The sequence below is a fragment of the Peromyscus maniculatus genome, chromosome 6 (assembly GCF_049852395.1).
Source record: "Peromyscus maniculatus bairdii isolate BWxNUB_F1_BW_parent chromosome 6, HU_Pman_BW_mat_3.1, whole genome shotgun sequence".
Classification (NCBI taxonomy): Eukaryota; Metazoa; Chordata; class Mammalia; order Rodentia; family Cricetidae; genus Peromyscus; species Peromyscus maniculatus.
Genome location: NC_134857.1, coordinates 63,189,569 through 63,203,346, shown reverse-complemented (window position 1 = coordinate 63,203,346; position 13,778 = coordinate 63,189,569). Strand labels below are relative to the sequence as shown.

The 13,778-nt window shown below is 37.8% G+C and overlaps 1 protein-coding gene across 26 annotated transcripts in view; it reads left to right on the top strand.

Moving 5' to 3' along the window:
* Rbm46 (RNA binding motif protein 46) overlaps window positions 1-8,335 on the top strand; it is a 48,074-nt gene extending 39,739 nt beyond the window's left edge. For 10 of the 26 annotated variants that reach the window (XR_006073188.2, XR_013052130.1, XR_013052132.1 and 7 more), the window contains 2 exons: window positions 952-1,011; window positions 6,394-8,335. Coding sequence is in view for 21 of the 26 variants with exons in the window: in XM_006985309.4 (XP_006985371.1) it covers window positions 952-1,007 (56 nt within the window). In the remaining 5 variants the exon portion in view is untranslated. The remainder of the gene's footprint in view (window positions 1-951; window positions 1,012-6,393) is intronic. The other 16 variants (XM_006985308.4, XM_016003816.3, XM_016003818.3 and 13 more) reach the window with 3 other exon arrangements.
* Window positions 8,336-13,778: the final 5,443 nt, after the last annotated feature.

The following is a 13,778-nucleotide window of genomic DNA, read 5'->3' as shown; positions in this document are numbered from 1 at the left end:
TCAGTGATGTTTCCATGTATAATTTCCCCTTGTTTATCATCTTCCTTTTGAGACTTGACCAATCCTTACAGGGACAAAGACGATTCTCAGAAATCTGTACCTCTTTGGATTTTCAATGTCTTAAGATCATGACCCTATGATTTGTTATCCTCTTAGCTGTTGTCAGTGTTTAGACAGGTGTTTTGTATTTAAAAACAAAATCAATTATTAATGTTACCTAGTTCATTGTGTGGTAACAAGTTATTGTGATATTTTTATACTGAATTATCTTTAAAGTATTATTTAAAACTCTACAGTGCTTTTGGAGATCATCAGACATGCTTTACTTGTGCATGCTTGTGTGCAGTTTCTTAGCGTGGAGTTGGATATATATTCTTGATGGAAAGACCCAGGACATATGGAGTGATGACAACTAAAATAGATGGACGTTACAGTGGAACTTGTTTGGTTGTAGTAGTTTCCTAGGAAAATTGACTAGTCAAGAAAATGTTTGAAGTTTAGTAGCATTATTTTGTCCATCTGTCTTTTCTAAAGGCAGGAAGGAAATGATACTTCATGTGTAAGTGGCTATACCTACAGAACATTTACATTTCCTGAATTTGTTTAGATCTCTCTGCTTTTCTGAAATTATGAAGCCTTGCTTAATTTTTAAAATCCTTTTTCCTAATAGAGTATTTCCTGAGTACACTGATGAGTAAGAATTTAATTGGCTGAGAAATGTCTTTTTCAGAGGATGTACTAACTCATGACTTTCATTTAGATATCAGAATACTGTTCTCTGTTCATCTTTTCAGAAATGACACCTGTTTGCCAATTGTCTCTTTTTCTCCTTTTTTCTTATTTACCAATCAAAAAGTTTTAAACAAAAGTTATCAAGGATTCCATGCACTTCCAAGATAGGGATAACATCAACCTAAAGACTCAATTCTTTTCTGTCTTCACTGCTTACAGACAGGGAACACAGTCTCTTCAGCCTGGACCTGTGTAGAAGAATTTGGAGAAAATAAGCAGGTAAGAAAACACCTCTTAGGAATATTGTGGTATATTTTGTTCTCAGAAAAGCAATTTTCAGCTAATCCTCTCCTGGCCATATGAGGAAATGCCTAGAATTGTCTAATAAAATCCTGTGTGGTATTTTGTTTATAATAGTTTTATTAGCTATAGAATCATTAAGAAAAAATTGAAAAGTTTCCATATTTCAGATATTTTCCAGTCTTTGAGCCTGACAATGTTCTGATATCTAAATTGAACCACTGAGATTATAAGTAGTAGTTTAAATCAGATACAGTTAAGAGTAAACAATGCATTTCAATTTTCTGGCATTTCTCAAACTAAGCTGAGAATGAGACTTTTTTTTACATCATTAAAATAATATTTTGACTCTAAATTCTTTCTATATCAATTCACTGTGTTGTTTTCTCACGGGGCACAATAAAGAGACCTGTAAGGGGGGTGGCTTGAAGGCAGTTTATGATTTGCCAAAACTCCTTTTTTACATGTAAAGGAATCAGCCTATGTAATAATTCTGTGTTCCTGATTAGGTTACTTCAGCATTATGTGCCTTAATTCAACATTACCAAAAGGAATAATGAGAGTGCTTGCAATGCTTTTAGAGATTTCCATTATACCCGATCTTACATGGTTAATTTTGGCATGTACCAAGTGCTAGACAAGTATTACCTGAGATTATTAATGTCTATCAGAAATATGTTTATTATTCTTGACACTTAAGTCTTAGATTCTATATTTATCATCACTGATTTTAGTAAAACTAGCTGCTAAACTTACAGATCTTAAATCTTACCTAAATTTCAAACACACAATGCTATTTTAGAACTACCTTCTTTTAACCTCATAGGTTTAAAGCTTGACTTAGAAAGAGCAATTGTGAGGACAAATTTACTGGCAGAATGAAACCTGAGAAGAGTTGCTGTCTTTATTTAAGTCTAAGCCTTTTCTCTTCAGTCTGGCGCACATACTTATCTAGTGAGCTACACTTTGGGGCCTGTTCAGAAGCCTAGACTCTCAGCTCCAGTCACGGTTCTTGCTCTGAGAGGATGCTGTCCAGGCAGTTTAGAAACCAGCGTTAGAAGGAGTCTGTCATTATGATCTTAGTACACAGGGAACAGATCGACATCTCACAATATGGTTTGTTTGGTCTTCTTGCTTCTTTCAAAGGAAAGCAGCTAGACTAATTTCAGTGTCAGTGGGCACTTGCTTTATATGTGGTCCTCCTTTATCCTTTTGTTTGTGTGCTAGGTTTTGGTCTCTAGTGAGATTTATTGTTTGCTTAAAGATTTATGGTAGAGGACTGCCAGAAATGCTACTGGGGAAATAGAGGCAAAGGGATCAGAATCAAGCTCATCCCTGGTACAAGTTAAAGGATAGCCTGGGATACATGAGACACTGGCAGTGGAGAGGGAGAGGAGAGAGAGATCTCTAGGAGAAAATTCTCAGGGTTGATCTCCACACCATTGCAAATGAAATTACAAAAATTTTTAGCATGTAAGGAAATGCAGAGGGAGCTGCATGCATTGAGAACAGAACTTGGGAAAATGGATAGGTACAAGTCACACCCAGGTAGCTTAGAGAATAGCACCATTGACTTGACCTTTGTTCTGCTGTCCTTTTGAAATGGAGACCTCTGGAGGCCTTTGGAGTTGCTTGCTTTCAAATACTCTGCTTAAAGTTTCTTGAGGCCAGCCTGGTCTACAGAACGAGATCCAGGACAGGCACCAAAAACTACACAGAGAAACTCTGTCTTGAAAAAACAACCAAAATTTCTTTTTTTTTTTTTTCTGTTTCCCTTTTTTTTATTTTATTTTTCTTTATTAAGAAATTCTCTACTCACTCCTCATGCTATCCACAGGCCCCTTCTCCTCCCTCCTCCCATTCCCCCAGCCCTCTTTCCCAAGCTACCCCACATCCCCATATCCCCCAAATCGAGGTCTCCCATGGGGAGTCAGCAGAGCCCAGCTCACTGAGCCTAGGCAGGTTCAAGCCCCTTCCCACTGCACCAAGGCTGTGCAAGGTTTCACACCACAGGCACCAGATTCCCAGAAGCCTGCCCACGTACCAGGGACAGATCCTGATCCCCCTGCCTGGGTGCCCCCCAAATAGTTTGAGCCAAACAACCGTCTTCCGTGTCCAGAGGGCCTAGTCCAGTCCCATGGGGGCTCCACAGCCACCAGTCCACAGTTCATGGGTTTTCACTAGTGTGGTCTGTCATCTCTGCATGTCCTCCCATCATGATCTCAACGTCCCTCGCCTGCAGTATCTCCTCTCTCTCATCAATTGGATTCCCGGAACTCAGCCTGGTGCCTGGCCGTGGATCTCTGTATCTGCCTCGATCTGGACAAAAGCTCTATGATGACAGCTAGGTTATTTGCTAGGCTGGTCACCAGAGTAGACTGGTCCAAGCACCAGACTCAGAAGGACAAACATAGTATGTACTCACTCATAAGTAGATACTAAATGGGAGGGAAGGGATGGCCAGACTGCAACCCACAACAGAGAGACTAGCTAACAGGAAGAGACCCTAGGAGGGACACATGGATGACCTCATGAAGGAGAAGTGGATGAGATCTACATGAGTAGACTGGGTGTGTGTGTGGGGGGTGGCAGAGGGCAAGGAGTGGGGGATGAGAACATAGGGAAGTGGGAGGGTCAAGCTGGAACAGGGACAGAGTGGGAGAGCAGGGAGGAAGATACCATGATAGATGAGGACATCATGGGAATAGGAAGAGGCAGGGTGCAGGGTAGGCTCTTAGGAATCCACAAGGTTGACCCCACCTTGGTCTGCTGGCAGTGGTCCAAAGGGTGCCTGGACCGGTCTACAAAAAAGTTTCTTAAAAGCTTGGCCAGATGGAAATAATACCTTCCTAAGAATCAGGAGGTCTAAAATTTTAATTTGTTCTATATCCATATACCTGTGGACCTTATATCTATGTACCTGTGGATCTGCCTTATCTAAATCAGTTGTCTTCTCTCTTTGTCATTCATATGAATTGGGGTCATTTGAATTAACAACTTGTAAAAGTTTCAGTACATTCTCCATTTTCAATTTGGAATTAGATTAGCACAAATTTTATTGGTATCAACAGTCAAAAGACAAAATCAATATTAATGAGCAAGAGGCTTAACATATCTGAACAAAGTTATTTACATATGTAATGCACACATTATTAGTCATAAAGGAGTCTAATCAAAACCACAGTGAAATACAATATCACATGTACTGGCATAGTATAATTAAAAATAATAGACCAGCTTTGGTGGTGTATACCTGTTACCACATTATTTAGGAGGCAGAAGTAGGAGGATCAGTACAAATCTGAGGCCAAACTTTTCTATAAGGTGAATTCCATGCCAGCCAAAGCCAGAGTAAGATGTACTGTGCAACACCCTCCACCCTCTGTGTGTGTGTGTGTGTGTGTGTGTGTGTGTGTGTGTGTGTGTGTGTGTGTAGGCTGGCATACCAACTATTATGGAAGATGAGATGTGACCAACTGGCAATTTCATATTTTATTATTTGAATACAGTTTGGTCACAGTGAAAACTCTAGAGCATAATATCTCTACCCCATGCCTCGACAGCCCTGTTCCCAGGTATTTACATAAAAGAAAAACATCAGAAAAGGTTTATATAAGAACGAGCATAGAGCGTATTTGTAAGAGATCAGTGTTAGAAAAGTTCATATATTTTTCAATAGGTGACTGTATAAAAATTATAGTATATTCATGTAGCTGAGTAATACTTAACAATGTAATGGAAGAAATTGCTGAAATAGGTAACATGAATCTTAGAAATTATATTGAACAAAAGAAGCTCAAATAGCAAATATTTTAAAAATAACAAAATCCAAAACCAGATGAGTGGATCCATGGTGGTAGGAAGTGACTACAAACTGAAAAGAGACAGATGTCTTGGTGAATTGATTTGTTATCTGTTCAGTGTGGATTGTATAAGCTTATATAATTATCAAATCAATAAATGAATGCATAGTGTGTGTCTTTCACTGTTTGGAAATTGTACCTCAGTTTTAAGTATGAAGATAGCTGAATTGCATGAAGTATGAATAAACTCTGAAACTGGCTCTCTGTCATTCATTAAAAAGGGGGAAAAAGATGTACAGTTCAGTTTGGGTCTGAAACAGTGGGACTGAAGACTTGAAGATGTACTTGAAGAGGAAAAACTGGGATGGGGTGGGGGCAAGTATATATATGCTTGGAAGTTTTACTCATTTGTTAATTTTTTTTTTTTGCTTTCTGCTTTCTGTTTTGCATTATATGTAAATTATATCTAATGAATATGCAAGCTCTGAGGTGTATTTAAATATTTTCACTTTACATTTAATTTATTATCTTATTTGACATGTGTTCTATTTTCTAATCAGCCAGTTGTTTTTTTGAATATACTTAGTGGTTTTAGGAATAGAATTTATTTATGAAATACTTGTGAAATTTTAAGAAACATTTAGCAAAAGTCTTTCACTTGCCTAATTCTTGCAGCAGTTTGGAGATTTTTCTCCTATTATCTTACATGAATTATGTTATGAGTCAACATCTAATTTTGGATTTAATGTAGTTTTCTTTAAAAATGAGAATATAGTAGGTGATCCATGTTTGCTTAAAGATTTATGATAGAGGACTGCCAGAAATGCTAAGTGTTATGCTCATAGCCAGCTATCTTGCTTGTTTTTAAATCTTCTGGAGATACCTTCTGAGTCCACATTTTATAAGTAGGCTCCATTACCACTTGAAAATATTTGAATACAGTTTGGTCACAGTGAAGAACTCTAGAGCATAATATCTTTACCCCATGCCTCGACAGCCCTGTTCCCAGGTATTTACATCAAAGAAAAAAAACCTAAATAATTGTGGTAAACTCAAAGAAAGCATGATATCTTTTTGAAAACTACATTTCTGATCTACTGAAGTCACTTTTAAATCATACTGTTGATAACTACATTAGTAAAATTTAAAGAGTTGGTGTATTAGAGGTATGTGGCTACTAAGGGACAGACTTCGACAGGAAACAATCAGAACTTTTAAAGGGCAATGTATTCATCAATACAGAACATCTAATGTTTCAGTTTATATTCAATATTTTAACTCTTGGTTAAAGTTGATTCTGTAAAAGAAGAAATAAATCTGATGTTAGAAAAGCAAATGGTTTCAAAGTAATTTCTCAATTCAAAATATCCAATATTTTAAACACTTTTTGGACATTTCAAAACATGTTTATTATTCCTTAAAACAAGCTGCTTTATTGATCTTGTGGTACCATTCATAAAAATTAGCTTATAAAATTAATCTAATTAGAGTTTTACAATGCTAGCAATTAAACCTATTTACAACTGATTTTCATTTTTTTTATTTTTTTCTTAAATAGGTCCTTTCTGATGTTGCTTGAGCTTATTCTCCTGCAGTTGGTCTCATTCCTGTTGGTTAAACATTAAGTCCCATGACAACATGTGTTCTAGGCTTCATAGTGAATGCTACTGGAGGGGAAAGCTTGACCTTCCATCAAATGACCTTATTCCATTTCTTCCATTCCAACAATACAATAGCTTTTATAAATGATCATTTTATAGTCTCAGTCACCACTTTGACTTACACTGTAGTAAAGAGCATAGTTGAGTTTTTGGAAAGTACAGGATCTACAAATTTGGTCAATAAAACACACACATACAGAATTACTATAATTAAGGAAGCAGGAAATTATTGGTACATACATAAGATGAACGTTTGTTTGAAATAATAATTTCAAATATAATTGTTTTAATAATTTGGTTAATTTTGGATATTTTTCTATACTATTAAGTTGATAATGGTTTTTGAAGTTCATTTGGTAGAAATGATTCATTTTACTGTTTTGTGGTACCAGTGAGACTCTAATGTTAAATTGATGTGTTTGGTTATATGAATGTTTGTGCCAGCATTTAAATAATGAAATTTTGGACAGTTAGCTTATACCAGAAGTCCAGAGGCAAATGTTTATGCTGGTTTGATGCCTTTATAGCTTCAAAAAAAAAAAAAAAAAAAAACAAAGAAACTGAATTTGCTGTTCTTTTTTTCTTCATGATATATACTTGGTGTCATAACCAAATTTAAAGAAGCTTTTTTGTTGATTAAGAGAAATCAGAGGTTCTCTTTTTCTGTGTTAAAAAGAAAATAATACCCAAGAATGCACTATAGTAAGATCTTTGAAGCAGTGTTGTCAGTTAAGGAAAGAGTCCTGATTTGATGTAACTGTTAGTGTCTTCACTGCCGTGATAATAATATACCATCATTACAGTAGTGTCAGGTATTTAAATGTTAGAACATTATGTTAAAATGTGATTGTTGTCTGAATGTTTTGTCTCTTGAATTAAATTTGTGTCCTTAAAGATGTGCAGCATAATTGTTCATATATTTATTTACAGACTACAATTTCCGTCGCAGCTCAATAAATAGTCTTTCCCCTGTTAGTGCTACCCTCTCTTCTGGGACTCCCAGCGTGCTTCCTTATACTTCAAGGCCTTATTCTTATCCAAGTTATCCCTTGTCACCAACAATATCACTTGCTAATGGCAGCCATGTTGGACAACGACTATATATCTCCAATCAGGCCTCATTCTTCTGAAGAAAGTCTGGATACATTAGTATAAACTTTTCTTTGTATACAGCATGAAAATTAAAGTACTGTTGTATTTTATAATTGGGTTTGCACATTTGCCTTTAAAAACTATTTTAACATATTAAACATCAGCTATAATAGAAAATGACAAGAGTGGTAGGATCTGTGGAGATGCACTTAAAAGTTATTCAGTGGTAGAAAACTACTTCTGTTCTTTGTAAACTTTGGGGATTTCTAATTCCCGAATTTGAAAAGATTCCAGTAGTTTATGTTTTTTTGTATAACAACTTTGTAAAGCATCATCTCACAAGTATTGAAGTACTTAAAAACAGTGTTTATACTAGACTAGATTACCAAGGATCGCTATCTGTAGTGGAGTTTGGAACAGTTATGTAACCAGAAGCATCTAACTATTATGTAGAAAGAAATGATGAGACAAAAAAGATTAAGATGCAAATTTTTGGCAGTCGTAATGAAAAATCAGTCTACCATTGTGGTCCTTGAAAGTAACTAAATATTTTAGTTAATATTTGTTACACAAATAAATTACAATTTTGCTGTTAATATATTTAAGGTTTTTATAGTTATGCTTCACTTATGTTTTGATATTCATTACATTGTTTTGGTAAAAAGTGTTAATGTTTTTTAAATGTTAAAATCATGTGTTGTTTAATTTTTATACTTCAAATTCTTCAACATTAAATATATGATGCTACTAACGTGTGTTTTGTTTTTATTAGAATTCACATTCACACACACAGATGTCTCTCATGTTTTACTTGCCAGGTCAACAGTTGCAGGGTCTTAGGTTTGATGTCTTCATGAGATCAAAGTGTCAGATACTGTAAAGAGAGGTATAAAATAAAAATAAAATCATTTTCAAGTGCCAGTAGAAATGTTTTATTGGTAGTTACAGAAATTTCCCTTTTTACTAAAGAACAATTAATGAATTCAGATCATTTTGACTTCATCAATTTATTAGCATACATAGATAATTGTAACAATGGTTTTTATAGTTGATATCAGATATTTTAGATATCATTAATATCTAAATATTAAAAATAACAAGTGGTAGAGCCAGGACTTGCATACATAGAATTAAAAATAGTAGCAAATAACTTTCATTTCAGCTTCATTTGATTTTTCTAGCAGAAAGTTGTAAGAAGAGTAAATGAATCTCACTTTTTTTTAGTGCAAAAGAAGGCTTATTCCCCATAAAGCATATGCACTACCTTTGTAGTGAAGTGCTTTAGAGTTTGTGATTTAAAAGAATATAGAGACTAAATCAGCACCTCATATATTCCACACAACTGTCGGATATAGGATAGGCTCTTGGGTGAAAGTCATCTATTCAGAAAACATGCAGTGAAATGCTTCCAGCTGCTGGGAGAGTACCACGGGATACAGGCAACTCACTCTAAGCCAGAAAAACAGACACATTTAGTTTCTCATAGAAAAACACTTGTAAGAGCTCAAATAACAAGTTATTACAAATTTTCTCATGGGACTGTTCATTTTGGGGAAGAAAAAAAAACTTCAAAATAATTTAGCTATCAACCACATAAAATATTTGAAGATCCATGGTGATGTAATGGTAAGTGCATATATTTTGGTATCAAGTTTGATTACTACTACTGTCAAAAACCTGTCTATTTGAGTCTAGTTGAAGGCCCCTGTGGAGGCTGATACGGTCCTCATAATATTAAAGCTAAAACATTAGTAGCTGACATTTTGGGGGTATATTTGTACTAGTGTAGTATTTGTTTTTCTGCACAACTTTCATCACTTCCCCCTTCAAGCCTAAGTGCGGTAGTCATTGCATTTATGTGAAACACCCCCTTTGTGCAGTGGTGTGCATGAGTAGTAATCGTGTTCATATTGTAGGAAACTTGACGACTAGTGAATATAACTAATCCCATGCTGCCTTAATTTCTGTAGAACAGGTTAATTACATACAGCCTTGGGCATAATATAGCTCATTGGGCTAAGAAACAGTGCAAATGACAACCTTAGTGAAATATTGTATGCAGCTTTTTGCAAATATCTATTGCTGACTTTTGGGGCTATTACTACAGAGCTGTGGTCTTCAAAAAGATGGAAAAACATAACTCTCAGAATTTGTTAGAGTGAATAAGGCTATTTGTAGCAATGATTCAAAGTGTAGAAACCATAATAAAAGGCTGGCAAAGCCAATTTTAAAAGAGCCTGCTTGGCAAGAAAGAACTATTGATTATATCAAAATACAAATATTGACTATAATATTGTCATACTGAGCAAAAAGCTGATCTCTAGATGTCCCCTGAATATCTAAAACTTAGCATATTTATAATTTAGGTAACCCTGTGTCTTTTCTTCTAAGCTAATTAATTTTATAGCCACCAATATTAACATGATCTGTTAGATTTTTTGTTGTTGCTGTGCTAATATACCTGAAAATTTTTAAAAGGGAAATATATCTTTTTGCTTATGTTTTCAATGCAAATCCACTGTTGTAGGCCTGAGTGGAACGTGGTTGGGTGGTGGGTAGAGCAAAGCTGCTAATCTCAACAGCTGGAGTTACAGAGTGGGAGGGAGAGGATATGAGGATGATTATGACTTAATACCCAATACGGGGAAGGACTGTGGATAAAACAGCAATGAACCTAAACAATTGCTGCAGGCAGATCTGATGAAGGCTCAGCTGGATTCTGGGAATTTCCAAGGTCCCACCTTTGTCTCACCCAGTTAAGTCCCCACTGTCATTCAAAATGATCCAGCTGGCTAAATGCATTCTGCCCATTCCTGTTTCAAGAAAGGAAAGGAACCCAGCTCTATCCCATACCCTATTAAAAGCTTTATATAACACATACAGGGCCAGAAGGTGCTGCTTATCTGGACACCTCCTGCCCTGTAGTAGGCACTTGTCTCTGGCTGTGTGTGCTATATGCTGTCTCTGTTGCAACAGACCTTGTGTGTAGTGGAATGCAAACTTTTTGTTCTGCAATTCTTTTCTTGATGGTGTCTTAGTGATGGTTTCTATTGTTGCATAAAACACCATGACTAAAAAACATCTTGGGGAAGGAAGAATTTCAGCTTATACTTGTACATCACAGTCCATCATCAAAAGTAAGGGCTGGAAATCAAGGCAGGAACTGAAGCAGAGATTGAAGTAAAGGCCTTGGGAGGAATGCTGTTTACTGGCTGGCTGGCTCAGATTGCTCAACATTTTTTTTTATATATACATATACAACTCGGGACAGCCTGACCAGGGGTGATACTAACCCCCCCTCCCATGCCATGGGCTGGGCCTACCATAACAAGCATTAATCAAGAAAATGCCCTATAGGCTTGCCGACAGGCCAATCTGGTGGGGGCACTTTCCCACTTAAGGTTTCTGCTTCCCAAATGACTAGCTTTTGTCAAATTGATAAAAAAAAAAAAAAAAAAAAAAAAAAAAAACAAAAAAAAAAAAAAACTTGTCAGTACATTTTCCCATCATAACCTCTATGTCCCTTGCTCATAGAATCCCTCCTCTCATTGATTGGACTTCTGGAGCTCAGCCTGGCACCCGGATCTCTGCATCTGCTTCCATCAGTCACTGGATGAGGGCTCTATAATGATAGGGTATTCAGCCATCTGATCACTGGAGGAGGCCAGTTCAGGCACCCTCTCGAATATTGCCAGTAGTCTAAGGTGCGGTCATCCTTGTGGATTCCTAGGAACTTCCCTAACACCCTGTTTCTACCTATTCCCATGATGTCTTCTTGATGGGAAAATGCACAGAGATGGCCAGCTAAACTAGTGGAAACACATGTAGACCAATAACTGAGGAGTCCCCATGGTACTGGACTAGGGCCTCTGGATAGGCGAGACAGTTGTTTAGCTTGAACTGTTTTGGGGGCCCCCAGCCAGGCAGTGGGGTCGGGACCTGTCCCTGGTGCATAAGTCGACTTCTTGGAGCCCAGTGCCTATGGTGGGACACTTTGCACAACCTTGGTGCAGGGAGGAGGGGCTTGGACCTGCCTCAACTGAATGTACCAGGCTCTGCTGACTCCCCATGGGAGACCTTGCCTTGGAGGAGATGGGAATGGGGAATGGGTTGTGGGGGAAGACTGGGGGGCAGGAGGAGGGCAGAGAGGGGAATCTGTGGTTGGTATGTAAAATGAATAGAAAAATCTCTTAATAAAAAAAAATACTTGTCAGGACTGATGGACTCACAAGGAAGGAAAGCTAGCAGTCAACCCAACCATGGTGTAAAAAGAAGGGGACCTTCACACATATGACATCTGAGTGGATGCTTCCACCCCCCACCCCCACCCCACTGCCACTAATAGCTTATACTCTCCCATATTAGAAGACTGCAGTCAGCTCCTGAGCGACATGACAGCATGACCCTCCTACCATCAGGCCTTCACATACTCCCCTCCAAGTCTTAATTTCTAGACTTACCCTTGAATTTCAACACAACCACGTGGGCCTGATGTCACAAAATGTAGCGTGTCCTGGTAAGGAGCCAAAGGATGGCACAACTAGGTTCTAAAGGGCCTTGATCAAGGGGGCTAGTCTAATAGGCTGGTCTATGAGCACTCTTCAGTGATACAAGAATTCACGCTATGCTAAGGATCCTAGAAGATGTGAATTTGCTATGAAGATGGCTCTGGCTGCCGGTGCCTAGCAGAAATGTGCAGAAGGGGTGGGTGGTAGGTAGCCAAGCCACAGGAGACTGTGGGTGGGTGTGTTGGGACAGAGCAGTGCTAGCAGACACCTAAAGTTCTGCTGCTGCTCCACAGCCATTGCTGCAGACTGCCCAGTGACCTTGAAACCTCTGTTTCCCAGAATTAGCATTAGGAAAGCCCTTTCTTCAAGACTAACTTCCCTGAGTCCCTAAGCAGATGTCCTGGTGGGAACTGGATCTCAGCTCCGAGAGGCTGTGCTCTGCTTTGATTCTGTTGCTGTGACAAACACTATAGCAGAAGTGACTCAGAGGAAAGCATGTGAAGTACTGTGGTCCAGACCACGTGAGCTTATTTGTAACCTGGAGGGCCATTTTCCTTCTACAACTTCCATCAGAACTCCCTATGTTCAGCTCAGATGTCAACTTCTCCAAAGTCCTCTGTGATTGCAAGTTGGAACTGATTTCTGAAATCGTCATTTGTAGGTGTTTTACCACTTGACTAATTCTGAGTGAGGGATCAGCTATGAACATGCAATCCCATCTTCTCTATTCAAAGCAGAAACCATCTTGCCCCAAACACCCAGTTTTTTGTTTTGTTTTGTTTTGTTTTAAAAGGATCTCACTATGTAGCCCTAACTTTTCTGGAACTCAATGTGTAGATCAGGCTAGCCAAAAATTTATAGATCTGCTTCCCAAGTGCTGGCATAAAAGGTATATACCACTACACCTGGCTCAGTTGCCAAATTTTATCTATCACTATGTACAACCCATAATGCCTGTAAAGTGTTTAAGAGCAATGTATTCATCTAATCGGAAAGTGACTCAAACCCCAAGGTAAGCATTTACTATCCGGTAGACTTCAAAGCAAATTCAAGTTCCCTGGGGCTCCTGGGCTCTGTGGAATCTGAGCAAGGTAGGATTACAAGCTCTTTCCAAGGCCTTTGACTACAATGTCCATAATGGTTCTGTTGCCCCACACTGATTTTTCTCTTCCTACCTAATTTTAATAAAATTGGCTTTTGGAAAGATTCTTCAGCTTCAGTGTCACAAGACATAAATGACATTTGAAAGAGTAGCTCTTGGAAGTGACTGAATATACATAGATCTTTTCTAGTGAAAACACATTACCATGAAAAACTCCCATTAATAAAGGAAAACTGATTCATACTAGATCCTTAGATTCTCCTATTACTAAGGGTAATCTTGGTTCAGAAGGTGTTTTTCAGAAACACTGCAGAAGAAATAAAGTCCTTCCTCCCTTTCCTCCCTCCCTCCTTCCTGTGTTCCTGTTCTCTCTCCCACCTCTATGTGCAAGGCAGCCCTGTAAGGATAGTACTAGGATATTTTTTTACAGAAGTCTCAGGTTTACTTATTTATGGGACTGTTGGTAACGACATATGGTGAGTTGCATTTTTCTAGCAGGAGAATACTCATTTTTTACTAGATGGATATTCTCTATCAGGTTCTATACAGATGGAGGCAAGTTTAGAATAAAGTGTCTGCC